At 30.9% G+C, this 22410-nt stretch overlaps 2 protein-coding genes across 3 annotated transcripts; one reads left to right on the forward strand and one right to left on the reverse strand.

The window, feature by feature from the left end:
- Positions 1 to 1838: 1838 nt before the first annotated feature.
- Positions 1839 to 8769, reverse strand: LOC148617027 (26S proteasome non-ATPase regulatory subunit 7-like). The gene is made up of 6 exons (XM_088584293.1): positions 8509 to 8769; positions 6631 to 6723; positions 6121 to 6218; positions 4170 to 4250; positions 3117 to 3208; positions 1839 to 2370 (listed from the first exon to the last, which is right to left on the reverse strand). Exons 1-6 carry the CDS (start codon positions 8681 to 8683, stop codon positions 1887 to 1889), a joined length of 1023 nt encoding a protein of 340 aa, XP_088440419.1. The 5' UTR covers positions 8684 to 8769; the 3' UTR covers positions 1839 to 1886.
- Positions 8770 to 8966: 197 nt separating this feature from the next.
- LOC148617028 (uncharacterized) lies at positions 8967 to 22410 on the forward strand. Of its 2 annotated transcripts, XM_088584310.1 has the most exons (5): positions 8967 to 9210; positions 12355 to 12489; positions 14237 to 14299; positions 15649 to 15738; positions 16759 to 22410. In XM_088584310.1, the coding sequence occupies exons 1-5, from the start codon at positions 9067 to 9069 to the stop codon at positions 17425 to 17427; spliced, it is 1101 nt and encodes a 366-aa protein (XP_088440436.1). In that variant the 5' UTR covers positions 8967 to 9066; the 3' UTR covers positions 17428 to 22410. The 2 variants fall into 2 exon arrangements, with proteins under 2 accessions (XP_088440436.1, XP_088440437.1); XM_088584311.1 differs by lacking the exon at positions 14237 to 14299.

Raw genomic sequence — 22410 nt, forward strand, 5'->3', positions numbered from 1 at the left:
AACCTGGATATACATGTAGCTCTAAATGGGTTTGAATACAGTTAAGTGTCTGCTTAGAGTAGGATGTCAAAGAACTTTAAAATATACAAAGCTATCAGAAATATGCTAATTATAAGTAGCACTACAGCTAAGAATCATGCAAAATGTGATTCATGGGTATAAAGCCAAACACATTTCTATTTTTGATAATTTGTTTGAATTGTGACAGTAAACAAAAATTAACATTCAGTTTTTCATATATAACGCCTGTTCTTAGGAGAAAACAAATTATATAGAATACACTGTAGATTTCAAAAATAAGGGAGATAACTCTGTAAATGACAATCAAATACAATAGAATCTATTAGATTGTAAATGTTGATTATCTCCTAAGAGCAGAGATTGGAATAAATAATTACACATTTCATAATATAGACCCATGAATCAACTTAATTACAAAAATAAAAATATGTAGCCTTTTTTGGGGTGTATCGCATTTTTTTGCATGATTCTTACAAAGACAGCTACTTAAAAACAAAATAAGTCGGAATCTGATAAAGGATTAGGATTTTTTTATGATCGGAACATGGCTCCTTTGATTGACCAGTGAACTTACAATGTAAGAAATATTTCACGTGTGAATTATCATGCCACATTGTGGAATCACTCATTAGCATCAATTTGAATCAACATCTGAAATGTGGAAATTTGGTTTGCAATTTGGTTACACACCCACAAACCACTCTTGCTCATTTATTTCTATTTTGCTTCTTGGGTAGAGCAGACTGTTTCTAGCGACCTTTGCTATTCTGTCATTTATTCCTTTAATATGTTTTATTTTTATTGTAATTTGATATTTTATATGCAGAAATAAATCTGCATTATATGATTCTTTAATAAATGAACTTTTCCGTCAGTTTGATTGCTTATTTACAGCCGAACAAGCTCATACTCTGGCCTTTGTGTATCTAAGTGCGTAATAATATGTCTGTCTGTCTTAAGTTTTATAAAAAAGCTTTTGTTGACAGTTCACCCCATTGTTTGCAACAAATAACCAAATTGTCAAGATCACAACCTCAAAAATAAATTCTTACTTTCCCTTTGTGGTATGGAACGTAGACTATAATTTCATGGAGACTTGTAGAAATTAACATTGTTTATTATTGTATTTTAAATCCAATATGGCTATTAGGTCAATACCCCCAAAATCAACCCTAGCCTGGCTGTTGAGGTACAATTTCACTTAGAATCATTCATACTAAAATTATTGCCTATGGACAAGAAAAATGTGTTTTAACCCCTTATGAAGTTAAACACATACTGCACTATTAATTCCAAAAATTTTCTAAACTATCTTCTATGGTATGACACCTCGTGGAACATCATAGATCCATACACTCACACACAAGTAATTGTTATAAAACAAATGTCAAAAGATGATAATGACTTTGTCATAAACATTATCATTGTAAAATAATTAAAGTACTAATTATTTACAAGTTTATGTCCACTCCACTACCTATAGGTAATAGATTGAATCATAATAGACACACCCCTCCCATACACATTGGAATCTATTAGAGCAAACATATGTTGAGAAGAACCAAAAAATAAACTTCACAATCTTCACTTTCCTCTCCAGTAAAATATGTACATTACATCTTCTAGTTATTGTTTCATTAATGTAAGCATTGTGACATCATATATTATAATAATAACTATTAATAATAGTCACAACATAGTCATATTGATAAAAATCAAAACATACAGTTAGTGTATATGAAATATCACAGTTTCTCCATTCACACTATGACAGCAATTCATTATTAGATGCAAAGTAGAAAGTAAAAAAAATACAGTTTAATTCAATATTTATTAGAACAAATACAAACACAGATAAATAAGCACTACTTTTTCCCAGTGGATTTACTACCAGAGGATTTACTATCAGACTTTTCTGTAGCTTTCCCTTTGTCTTTCTGTCCATCTTTCTTTTCTCCTTCCTTCTCATCTTTTTTACTGTCTTTCTTATCCTTAGAGGAATCCTTACCTCCTTCACTTTTTTCAGCATCACGATTTTGTACCTTATTGCTGATGAGATTATGTAAAGCTATAACTGACCTAATCAGAGAAGCGAGGTACACGACTAACATCTGATCATTAGTTTTCACGTAAACAGATTTAACAAAGTCTTGTAAATTTACATCAGGAAGTAGATTAAAGACATCTTGTAATTGGTAGATAATTTGATGGTTGACAGGGAGCTGTCCTGAGGAAACTTTCTGTAGGTATGAATTGATGTCTGTGATGTGTGAATGTAAGCCTTTTAGTCCCATCAGCTGGTTTGTGATTCTCTGTGACAGAGATCCTACTGATGTGTCTTTAATATCTCTACAAATCAAATGTTCAAAATAGAACTAAAAGCATAAAGCTCAAAAGAAAGCAACCTTCCCTTTACACTGACTACATATTCTATTCTGTCAAAGTATATACATGTACAGCATACTTCAATAAACAAGAGGCTCTCAGGAGCCTGATTTGCTCACCTTGTTGAAGTTTGCCTTTCAAAGGCAATAAATTTTGACTCAAGAAGTCTTTGGTAGGACTTATAACAAGATCTTTTCAACAATTAAAAGTTTCTTTTAATCTATCATAGTTTTCAAGATATTGAATGAAAACTATTAAAAGAAGTCATTTTTCCCCTTTCAAGGGCAATAACTCTTACAAGGAATCTGACGACTTTTGTAGTCCTAATAATATGGATCATTTCAGCTATTGAAAGAATTTGGATAAACCTAACGGTTTTGGAGATATATGTGAAAAACTATTGTCTGATCCCTATGTTCTATTTTTAGTAACTGCAGCCATGTTTTTCGACAAATCAAAAATCTTAATTTTTTCATTAAATATGAAATCTGACATCGAACTCATGAAGAAATAAAGAAAACTGTAAACAGACTAACAAGCCTTCTTTCAATATGTTGTCCGCAACATCTGTCCAGCTCAGTTTTAATATGAATCTTATTCCAAATTTTCATACTAAATTTTTTTACAAACCAAATTTTTGGGGTTGTATAAAAAAATTTGTATGCCATGTGCCTAAAATGTTACCCATAGGGCATAAAAATATTCCCCACCTTAGTAAATGTTCTACACCAACTTCCTCAGCCTCTTCAGCTCCTATTTCACTTGGAACATGGTCAAATGTCTTTGATGTTGGTGTTCCATCCTGTAATAAGTGTTATATACTCAATCAAATCTCAAGTATGCTTCACAACTGACAAGAACTTCAAAAACAGATGTTTCATTGTATTACTAAAATTTACTTTTCAACATCAAGTTCTATGAATGGATTTGATGCAAAAAAGAAGGCCCAAGTACATTTTCATATTCACTGCATTGTACAACACACAGTACATTGAAATATTACATTAATTTTCTACTGTTAATAAGCAATGCACATAATCTCAAATTTACAGTAAAAAAAATGGTGTTCAGTAAAAACTTATGAGATTTGAACCCACAATAAGTATGTAGCACAGTGCATTCCATTTTACTATGTTGTCTTGCAGTACAATATAATTAAGTAGCACTCCAGCTAAGAATAATGCAAAATGTGATTTATGGATTAAAAGCCTACATATTTTTATTTTTGATATTTTGTTTGAATTGCCATAGTAAACAGAAATAAACATTCAATTTTTCATGTAACCCATGTTCTTAGGAGATAAAAATTATATAGAATGCACTGTAGATTTCAAAATTAAGGGAGATAACTCTGTAAATGACACTCAAACACAATAGAATCTATTGGATTTTCATTTTTGATTATCTCCTAAGAGCAGACAGATTTGAATGAATAATTACACATTTCATAATATAGACCCATAAAACAACTTAATTACAAAAATAAAAATATGTAGCCTTTTTTTGGGTGTATCCACATTTTTCAGATTTTGCATGATTCTTACAGACAGCTACTTAAAGTTAGACCTATCAATTGTTTCATTCAGTCACTATATGTATTTATTAACAACACTCCATTCTACTTTTAAATGTCAGGGTTTTGACGGAATTGTCCGGAATGTATTGTAGTTGCTTATAAACCAGCAATGCACATCACAGTGGATAAAGGAAAACCTATATAAATATCACTTCAGTCAAGAAATAATAATGCTGAGTAACCTTACATCATGAACTTCCTCGACAGCAATGTAAGCTTCTGTAGGAAGACCCAAATCTTTTGGTTTGGCATCAATCACAACTAGGACCTACAAATACAACAATTTTTTTTACTAATATTAATAAAAAAACTAGATAGCTTTATTCACACATCAAGTTAGAGGTAAATATTTATTCATAGTGTAATAGGCAGAATCTGTAAGTACATGTATCAGAGATTTTTACTTTAAAACATACCATAATACGACCAAAGACTTATCAAATAGAACTTTAAGTGAGCTCTTTGTCAAAGTGCAAATTTAACATACAGCTAGCTAAGTCGTGTAAAACTTTTCACACAAACTAGAAAAAACAGAAGATACAAAATAAATTTCTGAAAACCACTTAGTCTTTGGTGAATCGAAGAACAGGATCTATCAGCCTCAGTCCCCACATTGTTTAATATATACATGATATAATTGTAACAGTAGTTTTCGGAAGTTGTGCATTTTACTTTGACTGGATGCTAAACCTACTATGATACATGCAAAGATATAAAAGTTGTTAGAACAAGCATAAAAAAAACCCCAATAAAACTGTTATTCTCTAAAACCAAATAGGTACAGAGAAACAAAGCAGTTAATATAATAATACAATATTACACAAATGTACTGCACAGAAGAAAATTATATAAAACAATGGTGTTCAAAAAACATATGATAATTATAACGATATCAGCGGTTACCCTGGAGATTCTATCTAATTGTTAATCACTCATATAAATTTGCCAAAATTATTAAGATCTGATAAAGTTTTGCTTTCATTAACTCATTAAATTTCAAAATGTTCGGGCGAAAATTAAATTTTGATTTCAAATAAAGTTTTCTCTCCTCATTAAGAGATGTACATGTAAAAATATAGTGATATTCATCACCAATTTCTAGAGAGTTGCATATATTGCATTTTCTGTTTTCTCTAGAAATATGGTGCCATCTGCCAGATTCTATAGGCAGCTTATGGTTTGTGGTTCGGAATCTAGAAAGAGTGATACAATTTCTATCACTTAAAATCTTTAAAAAATTCTCAAACTCAAAACTATTTTTATAAAGTCTTAATTTAGAGCTTTCTGTGACTCTTGAATGTCAGATTGCCAATTTTGTTTAAAATGATCTATAAGTGTTAGTTTTAATGAGTTAACTAACCAGGATATACTAGTAAAATATTGGTTATTCCATACATTTGATTTACTACAATTATCTAAGATGGATTTCACATAATTAAGCCAAATATTATTATTATTCAAATTCTTATGACAAAGTCTATATAAAATGAAAGATAGTTTATTTTTTCTTCCCTGTAATAAGTTTTGCCCAATATTTGACAACTCTTAGTTTAATGCAAATATCAAGCAGGTATCTCCCTAGCTCCCCATAAATCATAAAGTCTGGCATCGATTTCTTTGCATTTAGCAGAAGTTTAAAAATTTAAGGTGAACTCTCTCTATCACAGAATTATTCCCTGCTCCCCACAACTCACACCCATAGAGTAATAAGGGTTTAATAACTTTATCGAACATATCTAGCTGACATTCAATAGATAAGCTATATAATCTCCCTTGACGAAGAATGTCATACATTGCACGGGTGGCCTTCTCTGCATTATATTTTTTTTGCTTTGAGAAAGCTACTAGATTTTGAGAAAAAAAAAATGCCTAAGTATGTGAAATTCTTAACTATTTCTATTTCTTGATCTTCATAATAAAATTTCATATTGTTACGCTACCTCACCTTTGAAAATACAATAATTTTCTTAGCATAGAAGCTAGAAAGCCACCAGCAAGTTTTACTTCTAAGCACCAAATTTCACTGACAGTAGGACCCAGTATTTTTCGTAAAAAATATACTCTATGAAGTGGTGGAAAGATGAAATGTCTACAAAACCACAGGGTCTACAACAGGTTTTAACCAGTTTTACACTTACAGAATTGGGACAATATCTTCTCATCAATTCGTTGACAGCCACATCATTCTGGTGAAGTTTTGGTCCAGTGTGATACCATCCAACAATCCTTTCACGTGCTGTAATGATATATTAGAGAAACAATTGTACAAATGTACAAGTATTAAAAGTTCTAATTCTACATGTGCATGTTAATTTGAAAAAATATATTCAGTCAATAATTTGACACATAAAATGTCCGCACTACCACTCTCTCCTAACATATAATTTTCTTTGTACACTTATATGTAAAAACATTGTATATCTATAGGAGTACCACATGTACAGACTTATAGTAATTATGTACATGTACCAAAATGAATGAAATCTCTGATCACTTTATGATTGAAAAAGATTACCTGGAATGTTTAAAATTTACTTGAGTAAAAGATTACAAGCTAAACTGAAATAGTACAAAAATACAGTAAAATTAAAAAAAAACATTACTGAATAAAAGAAAGAAAGAACAAGAAAAGGTTTACATGTACATACCATTCACCTTTTTGAACATGGCATACATGTTTTCCAGATAATCATGATCCAAAAACCACACGGACCTGTCTTTGTCATCTTCATCAAAAGGGACTGCAAAAATAACAGGTTGTTATATGTATATACATTGTACATGTACATGTATGTAGAATTGACATAAAAAAAAACTCAACTTACAGATCTGTACGTGATAAGCAGTGGACAATAAAAATTACATGTAGTCTATGCAATTATAAGGATAATATTGGTTACTATCAGCTTTTATACATACATTTCGTACAATGATGTAAATGTATACTTGTCTCCTAGAAACATTCACATTTCTCATTTTGGTGTACATGCATCATTTACTAGGGCTTTAACCCTTATTTTGACATGGTAGCCCACAGCCGAAATTTTTGTAGCCAACATTAGTTTTTAACAGGGTTCTTGGGGACCCGAGCTCCCGGGTCCCTGACCCACAAAATTCATTCGGGACCCTTGAAAATCACAACAGGGGAGTCCTGGGGACTTGTGAAAATTTCTCAATCCAATTGTCTCAATCTACACTGGTAATACTATTATTCAACATGAATTAAATGATTATTAGTTTGTCCCAACTTAAAACCAAGTTGTTGGTACTATAAAACAGCAGCTCAGACAATTACATGTGGTATTAATGATCAGCAAACATAACATGTAAAAAGATAATCAGAGAATTGTAAAATAAATATTTATCGTTGATTAATACTTCCTAAATGTCCGGTATATTGCGTTAAAATTAACTGAAGTCTATTTGATGACCAGACACATTGGAGACGTTGTATACAATGTGTGCATTTAAATTTCTAAAAATAGATAGTTATGTGCGAGGTTTGTGAAGGGTTATATTTATAAGAAGGTAAACAACACACGTTATCTGTACATGGTGCAAAGATGGTAGAAAATTAGTTCGATACCGTTGGCAGTACAAACTAGCAACATAAAATTCTTCACTTTTCTTGGGACCCTCTGAATTCCTTACAGGACTTGTCATTTTTGTGGCACGGGAGTCCTGGGACTTCCATTTTTTTGGAGGAGTGAAAATCTTGTTTTAATACAGTAGAAATTTTAGGGACCATTGGCAAGTGGGCCCCTGCTACAATGTTACAACACACAATTGAAGTTTTCATTTATATGCATAAAAGATGCATCTTTTAACATCTTACAACAGAAACATGTCTTTACAGGGTGGGACGTTAACATGTCCTATCTGGCATTAATTAATGAAAATTCTACAAGTACTTGCCAAAATTGAAATCTAGGTTGTCTTTTAGTAAATGCATTTTAAAAAATAAATAAAAATTTGGTTGCCCTTGGGGCTAATATAATTTGACTTTTACTTGTCCAAATGGGAAGTTTCACATGTCCGAGGCAATAGGACAACCTTTAATGTCATAGTACCCTGGTTTAAATACATCTATCAATATTTGTAAAACATATCGTGATATTACTGTTATGATCAAGTCATATTTAAGAGCACACTGGTCAAGGAGTAGATCTTGCCAGCAAGTAATTCTCTTCAAACAGTTTTTCATCCTATAGAGTGAAAGATTTTCTTCCCAAAAATTGAAGACAAAACGTCGAACAGATTGCTGCAGCTTGGAGATAACATTACTTCTGTCTGAAAATGGTGAGAATTACTCTATGACTCTGACTTATCCTTTTTGGGATTCAGTGCTGAAGATATTTTTTTCTGTTTAGACCACCAAAACAAAGTAATAGAGTATCTCCAGAGCCGAATCCCAAAAGAGATGGGACTCTGACCAGTAACACATCGAATCTCAAAGACAAGCCTACAGAGCATGATATTTTTTTCAGGATATACTACTAAAAAACGAATATTTAAAGTGCAATTACCAGCAAAGCTGTTGGAAACGTCAAGAACTCCTTGCCGGTTGGCACCAAGCAAAACACCAACAACTCTCTTCATGTTTCCAACTTTTCCCATTCTGTTGAAGTGATCAACCACACTCAATAATACAAGAGGGTGGACAACAACTTTAGAAATTTTTGTTGGTTCAGTAGGTGGCATTTTGAATTAATCTGTAGATAAATAGTGTTTGTTTAAATTGTAGAAATTTACTGAATCATGCCTCTCCAATCGAAACTTCCGGTTTAATTCGGAAGTTGATCATATTCATACGCATGGTTCATATTTTAATTCGTTTTTCTAAACATGTGGCCTATAGATATTCATGATATACATGAATATGAAAATTAAATGGATATACTGACAAAAGTTGACTAAAACAGTTACTGATCATTAAATAACAATACCAGTGTCCTATTTTTTTCTTGCAGATTTATCCGGCGGAAGTTGTAGAGGTTGTTTACAGCTGCTAGGCAATGATGGAGATTTCACACCTTGAAATATGCTTTTACTGATATTTATTGTCCGTGAAAAACTTTGAAAAGATGCAGAACTGCTACAATGCTGGGAGAATCCCAAGGGAAAACATGCATGACCAAAACGTGAAAGGTCAAGCGGATTCCTATCAATTTATCAAAGATTTGGCTGAAAAAAATAAAGAGTTACAGAAAAGAATTGAGGAGTTGGAGGTACACCGATATGCTATGTATCCATACACATGCAGCCAGGTGACCCTTAAACAGTCACTTCAGATGAAAGTATTGAGTGGTTACCTTTGTGTGTGTTGAGTGACCCTACTTATGTAATTTAATATGCAGAAACTGTTATTATTTCTTTTATAGAGATCACAGCAAAGCGGTGTGAGCTCTACTGCTGTTACATGTAATAATAATTATAATAATCTCTGTTATTTAATCACTATAGCATATTTAGTCTGTGGACTAGTTAACAATATGGCCCTGTATATATGTTCATGGTATACAACATAAAAAAAATAAAATGTAATTAAAAGTAACACACTGAATGACATAAAAAAAATCCAAATACTACACATAATAATGAATTATACATTAGCAGTAACATTTCTAAAATAATTTTCTAGATATGCTTTTTTGAAACTCTCGTTTGTTGTTCAATTCCTAATAATTGTTTGCATATTGTTCCATAATAAAATACCTGATACAATGAATGATTGATTAAAATATTCTGTTCAGGCTCTTGGCACAAATAACATACATATATTATTTTCACTCTGTCTAGTATTTCTAGAACCTATTTGATGAACAGATTTAAAAACATATAAGTACTCGGGTGTTAATTGTTTCAAGACTTAAACACTAGTACATGTATAGCTTTTCTATATTTAAAATAATCAGGCATTGGCATCCATCTCAATTTGTCAAATAATACAAATGTAGATTTGATGGTGTCATAACATTATGCACATTTAAAATGATAAATGCAGCCTTTTTTGAAATTTAAATAATTTATTTACATTGTTTATACTTTTTGAATTGGACCATACAGTACAACAATAATTAAAATGTGGGAAAATAATAGAGGTGTATACATGTACTTTAAGTAGAGCTTCAGTAGACAATGTCCTTTACTATTTTTACTAGTCTCGCACTGACGGTACATGTATGGTAAAGCTCATGGTGTCTACTCCATATTATTTACTCTACCTTTGGAACTTGGAAGTATAATAAATGATATGAGAAAGGCAATGGCTTTATGTGTGAGTGAAATCCAAACCGTAAGTATCAGGTTCCCTTTTCAACAAATTAAGTTTTTGTGCCATTTATCATTTTGCCAAGTTTGTCAAGTTTTTCATCAGAAGTAAGTGGGAGACTTCAAAGGGAATTCCAAATATTCGTTAAATTACTGGAAGAACTGTTCTGGGTTCAGCGTAGATTGCTGGGTTTTATCAAGATTCTTCCAACCAGAAGTAGCTTTTTTGAAAAATAATGGACGTTTTTTAATCCTTTTGTGTAGCCTGCATTTTTAATATTTCTGAAGCTTTAATGTACCCTGATCATGGCCTGATGCAGAATTTTGCTTGGACAAAAGTTTCCTAATTGTCAGTATGATGAATTTTAGACGAATATCTATATGTATACATTGAAGAGCGAGCTTTCCTTGCCTATAATATGAGATAGGTAAAACCTTAAAGAGTCTGAAGATATTAGAATCTTACACTGCTGAAAGTAAAAGACAGAGAAAATTACATGAGGATGTCTGGGATTTCCCAGTCTTGCATTTTCTGAAAATGTTTGATCCTTTCTCTTTTAAAATTGGTTTTAAGTTAGTACACCAATGCAGAACACACTGTTTGACAAAATTTCATTAAATTTAATGACATTATAGAACGTTTAACTGTGAGGTCTCAAACTCTGAATTTTATCTTACACATGGGTAGGATAAGGAACTCTCATAGCTTATATGAATACCATTGTCACAAAAGTGAGAATATAAGTTTATGACCCCAATTTTCTTAAGTCATGGAAATGTTTTATGATGTCTCACACTTTCCATTGATATTTCATGAATTTCATACATTGAAAACCTTGTTTCCATCATCTTGCAGAATTTTTTTTTGAACATACTACAATTTTATATCAGACCTTAAATTTCTATTTTACCATTTTGTAAATGTCACTTGGGTAGCATTACTAGTGTATTAGGGAAAATAAGGCTAAGCTGCTTAATTGGTTCTAACCAACAGCCAACTTTGAAAAAGTTGCTTGCCTTGTGTCCTATTATACATGTAGTTAAAAAGAGACAGAAACTATAACATTTTAGAAGGTTCTCGCTCCTGTAGTATTTTTACATGATTTTTTAAAAAAAACACCCTTAACTGTAAAATGTCTAAATTTTTTGTGAAAAAATATTCCTCCCAAAAATTGCAACAGTTATACTACCAAAAATGATCAACATCTTATGATCCTTTAAAAACATCTTAACTTATACATGTACAAAATGTATGAAAAAAAAACTTTTCTATGATTATTACTGGCCTGAACTTATTCAGACATAACAACACTCTATTCTACTTTTAGTTCATAGATACTGCTAGATAGGGAATAAATAATAGACAAATAGCAAATAGAATTAAAACACCAAAATAACATGTAGAAAGAAATAAAAATAAATAAGCAATCTGAACTCCACTATAAACTGGGAGCATGAACCAGGTGCACCATTATAAAGGTAAGGGTGCTCTGCTTTTCTACAAAAAATACATGTACAATGTACCTGAACAAATGTAAGTTACAGTCTTTCTGAAAAATAAGCACTTTCTACTTAAAGTAATAAATTATAATGTTTCATGTATACATGTACAAGTATATAGCTATAGATACTGGTACATGTACAAGTTGCTCATGAAGTGGGTAAAAGAAAGAGGAAAGGGAAACGGTAAACAAAATCAATTCGCATGAGTTCATAATGATGACCTTTAAACTTCTGTAGTGATTACTTTAATCTTGTAGCAACATAGCCATGTTTGAAAAGCTTAATTGTAAGAAGTCTAGCATGGTACAAAAAGTCTGTGTAGTTTCAGTGATCCCTGGCATGAAACAAAAAGGATTCTGAAATGCTTGTTTTCCTGAACAGTTATTTTTTAATCACAGTGAATGTAACAATTATTAGGTTTTATTTTAATTAGATTATTTTTATTGTAATTGTGAATTTAACTTCAACAGGGTGTACATCAACATGTACATGTATGTTCTTTTTAATGTCTGTCTCTTTTTTGCATTCAAGGGGCTTCCACTAGCTAGTTCTTGCATGGTATTTAAAATGAAAGTATTGATTTATATTTCAATTTATAGGCTGAGCATTCCAACTGTGGTGATCTAAAGAAATATGTTGAAGAAAGTAAAGAAAAGATGAAACACATTCAAGAGCTTCATCTCAAGCAAATGGATGAAGTGAATGCCATGATAGCAGAAAAACAAAAACATGAGGTAACCTTTTGTAGCAATATTAGAGAGAAAAAATGAACACTGTAAAAAATAAACACACACAGTCAACTTCCTAAAGCTTATTTTCAAAATCTTTGTGAAAATTTAAAAGTTTAATGGGACATTGAAATAGGTGTGATAAATACCAGGCATAAATGGTGCATCACCTCTGTATTCAATCAATGGATTAAATATAAAATTCTTGACATAGAATAATTAAACTTACCAATAAAGTGTTATGTCCCCAGTAGTCATATCCAACCAATCAGTGGCATATTTGAGTGAAAATATTTTTTTCTAAAATGGGTTTAAAATAGATAAAAAAAAGATAAGAACTAGAAAAGTGAATGCTAAATTTTATAAATATGTCACTGAACACTTGTCAGAAAGTTGGGCAAAGTCAGTTTTTATACTTTAAAAAACAAATTTGGACTGTTGCAAAGCTGGTGATCTTACACTTCAAAAGTTTTTTTTACTGTACTTGAATTCAATCTTTAAGTAATTTCACTACAACCATAATATCAGCTATTGTACAGATGTGAGTTTCAGTCTTTCTGAAAAACAAGCTTTGTACTTTCTACTTAATGTAATAAATTATAATGTATATTTGTATCATCTATACCAATTTATAGCTATAAATATGTGTACATTGGACTAAATCAATTAAGTAGCTGTCTTTGTAAGAATCATGCAAATTCTGTAAAATGTGATACACCCCCAAAAAGGCTACACATTTTTATTTTTGTGATTAAGTTGCTTTATAGGCTTATTTTTTGAAATGTATAATGTTAATTCCAGTCTGTCTGATCTTTGGAGTTAATGCACATTGAAAATCCTAGAGATTCTATTGTATTGTAATGACATTTACAGAGTTATCTCCCTTAAATTTAAATTCTACAGTGCATTCTTTATAATTTTTATCTCTTATGAACAAGGATTCTTTGAAGAGCTGCATGTAATTTTCAGTTTATCTAAGCATTTTAAACAATATATCAAAAATAAAAATATGTAGGCTTTCCAACAATGTATCACATTTTGCATGATTCTTTGCTGGAGTGCTACTTAATATTTATAAAAGAAAGGCTACAATTGAACTTCCAGAAAACATGTGTACATACTATATATAAGGTATTCAATTAGTTTTAAGGAAAAATTATAAATTGTAAAATTATATATTAATACACATGTAGTTTTGATGAATGTGCTTTTCCATAATAGACCAGCTATATGTCCAAGCTAAGGTCTGGAATAATGGCATAAGGAAGTATGCTGACGTTTGGATGCAAAGCCAAGGACTATAACAATCTTCCAAGGGCCATTAATAATGATTGAGGATATATAACTGGTCTGTTTTATTTCCATTTATGAACCAGATTTAAAAATTGTTGCTGGTCTTATAAGTCAATATGCACATTGAGTTTTATTAACAATATACATTTTGTAAACACTTCTAAACAAATTAAAATGACAAAATAATTTTAGTTTGTTTATGTATCATGTTATCAGGAAGTTGTATTTATAAATTGAAATTGACACCAATACTCTTGCACCTGTTCCTGTAACATGGCCTATTTTTAGAATGTCATAACTGACTGGTCCAAAAAGCCATAATAAGTCATGATAACTGGTTAAACCTTTAATGGACTGGCAAGGAAAATTGTGCACAGTATTTTGTTATATAAACCAGACAAATGTGTTCATAGTGTAATAAACTGCTTAATAACAGTGTAATTATTTTATGTTATTGTAGACGATGAAACTAATACAAGAGAAGCTAGATTTAGAAGAAAACTATAAAGATCAAATTGCAAAGGTTTAAATAATTTGTATTAATATGCATTCATGTTTGTCGTATATTGAATCAATTCACTTTTTATCATGCTCCAAGGAAAAAGGTTTGGGAGGTACATGTATATTAGAATCACCTAGTCTGTTTGTTTGTCCATATACGTTAATGGTACAATTCCTTTCAAACAATGAAATTTTAGATTAGAAAAAGTAAATTGTATTTGAAGATATGGGGCATCAATCCTAGATTTGAAGTTAGCAAATTGAGTTAAGGGCTAACAGAGCTAAAAAAAGGTGATTTACCACTGTCAAACAAGATTGATAAAACAAGATAGCTATTTCCATTCTAATGTAACTGACAAATTTATCTGTGAAAATGGCATTTTCATGTATAAATCTGTGCAAAACTGAGGTCTTTTATTGTAAAATAGATAATCAAAAATAAATAACATTTTAAACAAAAATTCTATTTTAGAACAAATTTTCATTAGAATTCACAATTCACAATATTTTTATAGGAAGTTTTTTTAGAGCTATTGCTGTAACATTCCCTCTCTTGACTTCAAATATGTTAGATATTCTGCAAATATTCCAGGTACAAAACTTAACATGTGACGACGAACTAAAATAGTTCGTAATGGCGGACACAGGTGCGATTCGAACTGTGATTGAAAAATCCAAATATCTTTCCATTTTAAATAGATACGATGACACTTTGAGTACTTTGAGAACGTGTCACAGCGCTCAACAAACAAATCATTACGGTTAATTTGTTTGTCGGGATAATTAGCCTCAACCAGGTGATCAAGCAAGGTGTGATCAAAGGTGATGCAATCAAAACATTGGTCATAAAATTCGCCACTTTCGAAAATCATTCGTCAATGGCGAGAATGGCGAGCGCTAGCTAAATCACTGGTATTACATATAGATTATATTTCAGATTTGTATTTATTCACTTTCTTCTATATATGCCGATCAATATAACATTAGAAGGACTGTTTTAAAAAGTGATGTGTGATTTTCTCTTTTCATTCACATGAATACTTCAGAGTAAACTACATTAGATATCCATTCTCGTTATAATTTGGAAATTATAACATTATTTAACATTGCATGATGCTTTGAGTCAAATTGAAGTATATGGACTAGTAGGTCACTCAGCCATGCCAGATAATTTTGGGGCAACCATGCCATGTGACCCTCGGCATCATGAACGTTTTGCTACTTAATTCATTTTACAAACAGTAAATTGAAAAGGAATAAGCATACATTGTATATTTAAAAGTCATACTAGTTTACCAAATAATGTGACGGGTTCTTTTTAAGACAACAGTGGTTGCCTATTTCTGTATTTGATAGTCTTTTTTTTTATAGTTGCAGGGTAAAATATCCAAACTAGAGAAAACAAACCAAGAATTACTGGTGAAGATTGATAGCATAGCTGACTTAGAGGAACAGAATAGTGTAGGTCCAATAAAATTCTAACAAGAGTTGCTTCAATTTTGTAATTCATATGACTACCTAAATTTTTGTAATTTTCATTTATTAACTTAGTTTAAAAAAAAAAAAGAACACATCTTGCAACAAATCCATGAGAGATTTTCTGTCAAAAGAGAAGGTTAAAAAAGTATGTTTCTTTTTGCTCTTCTAATATGGCATATCTGTTGTTTGCGTCACTGACAGATGGCTGAATTCATTATCATGCCCAAATTAAAAAAAAAATAAAAATCCCAGATTTATAACTGCTAATTAAAACCTAAATCAAATCCATATTAGGATAGGTAATCTGTTGATAGTTTGGAATAATCATAATCTGTACATTTATGCTGAGAAGCTAGAAGATTTAACTCATGGCACTTATGATCATATTTTGGTTACTCATTCCAATACATCCTATTATAATTAACTTTATAATTAATGTAAAAAATCAGTGTGTCGCAGTACATTTATTTACATTACAAAACATCACAGACTTGCATAGATGTATTGTGTCCTGTTTGAAAAAAAGATACTGAAAGATTTGTTGTCAAATGGGGACATTTCTAGTGAAGAAGTCAGTCAAAATTTACCTTTTGTATCAAGATTATGCTTAGGTAACTGTTTATTTCTTTTCTATAGGTCTTTTCTTGAAAAGAAGGAACATTTAAAGGGAGATAATTCAATCTTTAATTTTATGAAGGTTATACTTCATTAAGTGGCTGTTTATTTACAAAGAAGAATTTAAAGGGAGATAATTCAATCTTTAATTGTATTAAGGTTCTGTTAAGTGACCTTTTTTCTTTGCTCTTTTTCATAGCAACAGGGACTAATTTAAAGGGAGATAATTCAATCTTTAATTGTATTAAAGTTCTGTTAAGTGACCTTTTTTTGCTCTTTTTCATAGCAACAGGGACTAATTTAAAGGGAGATAACTCAATCTTTAATTTGATGACATTGAACACACAAAAACATTAAACATTATTGAATAAGAATTACACTTTACAGGGTTATAAGATAGAGGTAGAAGCTTTAAAGAAGAAAATTAGAGAGTTAGAGGAGGAAATACAGTGGTTGAAAAAGAAGTCAGCAGGAACAGTTGATCCGACAGAATATATATCTGAAATTGAAGAACTGAAAAAGAAAAATGGATCTCTTTCTTATGAAGTCAAGGCAAAGTCTCAAAAAATTGTAGAGCTGGAATTTCGACTTGAAAAACTAGATAAGGAACTGCAAGATGTGTCAAAAGATGGTGATAAAATAACACTGATAGAAAATTTGAAAATCAAAGTCACACAAATGCAAGCAGAGAGGTCGGCTGGTACTGAAAGAGAAAGAAATTATGAGAAGATGATAAAAGAATTGCAAGCTGAGTTAGAACAAATCACCGAAAGACTGTCATTATGTGAAGTGGCTAAACATCGATTGTATGTCGATTACAAAAAACTCTTAGAGGAGTATAATAAATTACGTGAAAAATATGCAACTGACAGTCAGCATCGGACATTTCAAGATTTTGTTCAGTTAAAAAGACAACTTAATCATGTGAAAACTGAAAATGACGGTTTGAAACAAATTGCAAAATCAGTTTCTGGAAGTGCTTTGCCAGCACTGAAAAACAAAGAAAATGGTTCAAAGAAAAGAGGATCTGGTTCATATAAAAGTTCGAAGAACTAAGGCTTAGAAAAATAATTTTATGTTAGTTTATTTACATAGGCAAGGCAAAGATAATTTCTGTTTGTTTATGTATTGAGCCTATGCAAAGTTTTTTTTTATTTTCAAATACCGGTCCTGTAAAAACAAATGTAAAATGTTGAGTTTATCGGTATAGATGCTTTGAAACTGATACAAAGGGACATTAAAGGAAGTGTGGTTTATATGTAAGTTTTTCATTTATTATGAGTTCTGTTTAGACAGGTTTTGCTGTTTTGCTAGATCATTTTTTTCCTTAAGTGTAAGTATTTGTAAGAATCAGGCAAAATTGGAAAAATCAGAAACATGCATCTCAAAACCCCACCAATCTGACAATATAATTTCACTTTAGGATGTTTCCTCTATTTGAAACGACTATTGTTTCTGCATCACTGAATTTGCTTAGAAATTTTTCAGAAGAATGTAAAAAAAAGGTTTTTGACAGAATTATCTGCCCTTGGAATATTCATTTTTTTTTTTGCCCCTTGATTTTGATGTTTTTTCTTACTATATTTCACCCACTGCCTGCTTCTTATAGAGACTGACACTTATCGACTTACCAGTAATAAGCTTGAACTTACGACTTGATTACAGTACAATGTATTTAGGTCATAACTTGTTTTTGTTGATTTTTTTTCAACATAAAGTTCAATTTTTAATATTTTTATATAGAAAAAGTTTATCATAGCTTTTTTGGCTTTTGGTGCTTTAATTTGTATTTTATTTTAATATCCAGAAAAAAACCCATTAACCAGTCAATCTATTGTGAGGAGTCTAGGCAGGGAGCACATAGTGCTAGGATGAAAGGAGTCAAACTGCTGACTTCCGAATATTCTGATGTAGATTCTTGGAATAAATGGTTTCTGTCAAATCTGTCAAATAAATTATTCTTCAAGGGGAAATAAATCTAGGTATGTTTAACAAAACTTGTTTGATATGATATTATCAAAAACAATTAATGAATGAAAAAAGCCTCTCTTACCAACCTAGAATTTTTCCCTTGGAAAACAGGAAACGGACATACGTTTTCTTTGGCCTAACATGCATTTCAGTGCTTTTTTTAAAAGCACTAAAAATTATTTCATTATGTATTCATTACATTTGAATGGATGTACTCACACCAGATTTCTGTCTTCCATAATATTATTACGTTTCATAATTTGTACATGAGAAAAAGTTTTCTAATATGTATTTTGTATAATTTTTTTTACTTTCCTGTATTTTTGCAAATTCTGTCATAATTTTGAGTATTTTAAAAGTGTATAAAAATTAGCAAAAAGAAAATGTTAATTGAAAAAAAACAGGAAATTTTTACAAATGCTTCATGCATATGCTTTGATATGTTTTATGTTTTTTTTTTGTTTCGTGACACACTTACTTATATTTTTTTCTATTTGAATACAACAGTTGTCATCTTTTCACTAAATATAATTTCTTTGTTTTTAATTATGTGATATATGTAAATATTTCTTGTCCTGTTATTGAGACTTCCATATTTGGTTTTCATCACTAGATGTACCTGTGCTTAATATTTGTTTCATTCTGAAAAAGCAATGAATGCTTACCCTACCAGTGCACCTGGTCCACATTCTCAGTTTTTAAATTAAGTGGAGACTAGCTTGCACATTAATCCTTTTAATAGTTTTTAGTGTATTCTTTTAGTTGAGTTATGTTATCTGTGGTTTGTGTCTGTTTTCTTGGTCAAGTCTTTAATATTGTCCACAGATTTTTTGTCCAAAATTTGATCTCCTTGCCACTACTTCCATTCGTTTAATTATATTTTTACATTTTTTTAAACATGTTGTCTCATCTATGGTATCTGTGATATAATACTTCAATTTTTATTCAAAATATATATTTTTATAGGCAATTTTCATTGCATTTCATTTTTTTTCTAGTTAAGTAGTTAAATATTTTTCAATGCTTTAGTGAGTGACAGTCAAACCTGTCTTATCAACCACCTGTACTCAGCAATTACCTGTCGTAGCAACCACCTGTGCTCAACAATTACCTATCTAAGCTATAACATTGGTTCCCTTGATTACTCTTAGCAACCACCTGTACTTAGCAATTACCGGTCTTAGCAACCACCTGTACTTAGCAATTACCGGTCTTATCATCCACCTGTACTCAGCAATTACATGTCTTAACAACCACTTGTTCTCAGCAATTACCTGTCTTAGCAACCACCTGTACTTAGCAATTACCTGTCTTAATAACCACCTGTACTTAGCAATTACCTATATTAGCAACCACCTGTACTCAGCAATTATCTGTCTTAACAACCACCTGTACTCAGTAGTCACCTGTCTATGGATGAAATATCCCAATCTAGTGCGTTCTATGTAAAATTAACCTCCATATAAAGACCACTTTTTTTATATGACCAGGGGTGCTTTCCATTATATTGTTTGTTCCACTTGAACCACAAATTTGTGTTCTGTTAATGGTTCGTACACACTGGTTCATCTCAGACAAGGAACCAGATAAACAAGTAGATTTAGAGAAAGCTGGTTCGTACTGGTTAATGGAGAACAAGTTAAAATATTGCTCTTCTTTCAAAGGACATTTAAGACAGGTTTCATTGTATTATATTTTTTAAGTACTTCTCTGTTTAAGAATCAGGCAAAATGTGTAAAAGGTGTGGCACTTAAAGAAAAGAAACACAGAGATTTTATTGCACTTTCCAAGTATTTTTACTTCATTACCCCAAAAAATCCCAATAGATATGTTTGTTAAGTTTTACTTCTTAAGATATTGCTTTATCAAGTTAAGTTTGAAAGTACATTGTACTATGAAAAAATGGTGTTAAAATTTTCCCGCACTTTTTCCCTGTTTAAGCACATGAAAAAATATGCTTCAGGATAAATTTTAATAGCTTTTTGTTTGTTTTCTAGATGTACTGAATATATTTTAGGCAAAATTGACTAAATTGGGAAAAATGATGTTCTACCCATTGTCTGATTCTTACACAGAACAGTACTTAGTTTTCTTTTAAATAAATTATTTAGAAGGCTACTATATCTGATGCATACAAGACAAGAAAATTTTAATGTAAATGTATGTTTTCATATGTTTTGGATGAACATTAAATGAATATGTAAATTCATTAAAAAAATGGTAATTATATATTATTCATAGAACATCTTATATGGAAAGAGCACAACTTTTGTACAATTTTGGAAAAAAAATTGATATTCACAAACACATGCACAGGTTTCCATATTGGTCCTGAACATGTTTCAATTTGTTTAAAAAAATATGAAAACATATGTTACCATTTATCCTGTGAAATTTATTGAGGCTGAACATTTGTCTCTGCCTGGCATTTTTTGCCTATTATACCATTCAGCACGTTCAAACAATGTGTGGTAGCAATAGAATACTCAACAGCTAGTCTTTTTTTTCATGTGTTCATCAATTGAAAAAAAGTGTCTCAGAATTTAAAAATGTAGGTAATCAAGTTATTACATGTGTATAGAATATTTTCATGTTGTTGTAGATATAGAATATAGAATATACTAGCTTGTAGTGACATTGTATATTGCTTAAGGAGTAGGGTCATAACAACCTACCCAGTATTATAGGGCCAAAACATTTCATCTGAAGTATAGTTAGAAAATAAATTCAAGGCATTTCTTATAGATATTTTGCATAAAGTAACCATCTTTAAGTACTTTTAAAATTTTACAAATTAGTTAGGGATAATGAAATATTATTATTTTATAACACTTTCATGACAAGTACTTTGTCCAAATTTGATTTTTGAATCTGTTTTGACAGTCTCATTGATTTCCCTTTTTCCAACAGTTTGCATTTTCATTAATTTGGATGCTAGAAGTCATGTAAGAGCTTCACCTTGTATGGTACCTATGAAGATTTCATTTGAAACAGAATGAAATCAGTCCAAGTTACTTTGATGCTTACATGAAATTGATATGAAATGCTGGATACAAACATTCCAGTGATTTGCAAGTGTTGTGTCCCTTACCCTAGCTCTATCTTTTGTAACTTATTTTACTTGCTTGATGGTTTACCTGATCTAAAAGAAAAAAAAGTGACATTTTTCGTCAATGATGTAAAATTTATGTGGAAATTCATTTTACATGTATTATAAATATTAAAATAATAGCAACATGTAAAGATTTTTTTAAAGAGTTGATCAATATATCTTCTGTTTACAGCACATAATAATGTTCAGGGAATAGGGTTGGTCTTTCCTTGATTAAGTGTCAGTCCCTGTAAGAAGGAGGCAGTGGGTGAAACATGGTTTGAAAAAAAAACCTCATCATTTTGATAGTGTAAGTTGACTATTTGCACCACCAGATTCAAGGAAAATAGACAAGATTTTCCAGATCATGCTGGACCACTGAGTTACAATTTCATTGAAATATATTGAAAATGAACATTTCAAGGCCAGATAACTCTGTCAAAAACCTCATTTTTCTAAGATTCCATTGAAAAATATCTGTGCAAAGCCAGTGATGCAGAGATCAAATAATTGTCTTTTCAAATAGAGAAAGTATCCTTGATCTATACATTGTCAGATCTCTGGGTTTTTGACATGCACATTTCTGACTTTTCCCATTTTGCCTGATTCTTACAAACACGCATAGATGGCAATCACATGAAGAACTTCTTTAGGTTAACAGGTGACTTAATGAGAACATTTAAACTTTCTATTGTCTAATTCTTTTTAAATCTATATCAAATAAAAAATTTCAGTATCCTTCTCGATCAACCAGCTAACAACCAAAGGAAGTTCAATATGTAATTGTCATTTCATCTAGGGTAGACCAACTTCATTCCCTGAGCATCATGATTTGTATGTCCTATAAGTAATTTTTGAAGCAGTTCAAATGTAATCTCCTACTATTTGTTGGCTTTAACAATTAATTTGTAATTTAATTTGTTTGTTTTTTATGTTATCTGTTATCTACAGTAAAATGTTAAAATATAAAGGAATAA

Source organism: Perna viridis, chromosome 5 (assembly GCF_037379345.1).
Source record: "Perna viridis isolate PV_CMFRI_1.1 ecotype Kerala chromosome 5, ASM3737934v1, whole genome shotgun sequence".
Classification (NCBI taxonomy): domain Eukaryota; kingdom Metazoa; phylum Mollusca; class Bivalvia; order Mytilida; family Mytilidae; genus Perna; species Perna viridis.

Bases quoted from the DNA above. Each gene is read 5' to 3' on its own strand.
- LOC148617028 (XM_088584310.1), top strand. From the start codon at position 9,067: ATGCAGAACTGCTACAATGCTGGGAGAATCCCAAGGGAAAACATGCAT. The intron at 9,211-12,354 runs GTACACCGATAT...TTCAATTTATAG, and splicing joins AAAGAATTGAGGAGTTGGAG to GCTGAGCATTCCAACTGTGG. The intron at 15,739-16,758 runs GTAGGTCCAATA...TACACTTTACAG, and splicing joins ACTTAGAGGAACAGAATAGT to GGTTATAAGATAGAGGTAGA.
- LOC148617027 (XM_088584293.1), bottom strand. From the start codon at position 8,683: ATGCCACCTACTGAACCAACAAAAATTTCTAAAGTTGTTGTCCACCCT. The intron at 4,251-6,120 runs GTAAGTGTAAAA...TTGTATTTGTAG, and splicing joins GAAGATATTGTCCCAATTCT to GTCCTAGTTGTGATTGATGC. The intron at 2,371-3,116 runs GTGGGGAATATT...TTTGATTTGTAG, and splicing joins GGTGTAGAACATTTACTAAG to AGATATTAAAGACACATCAG.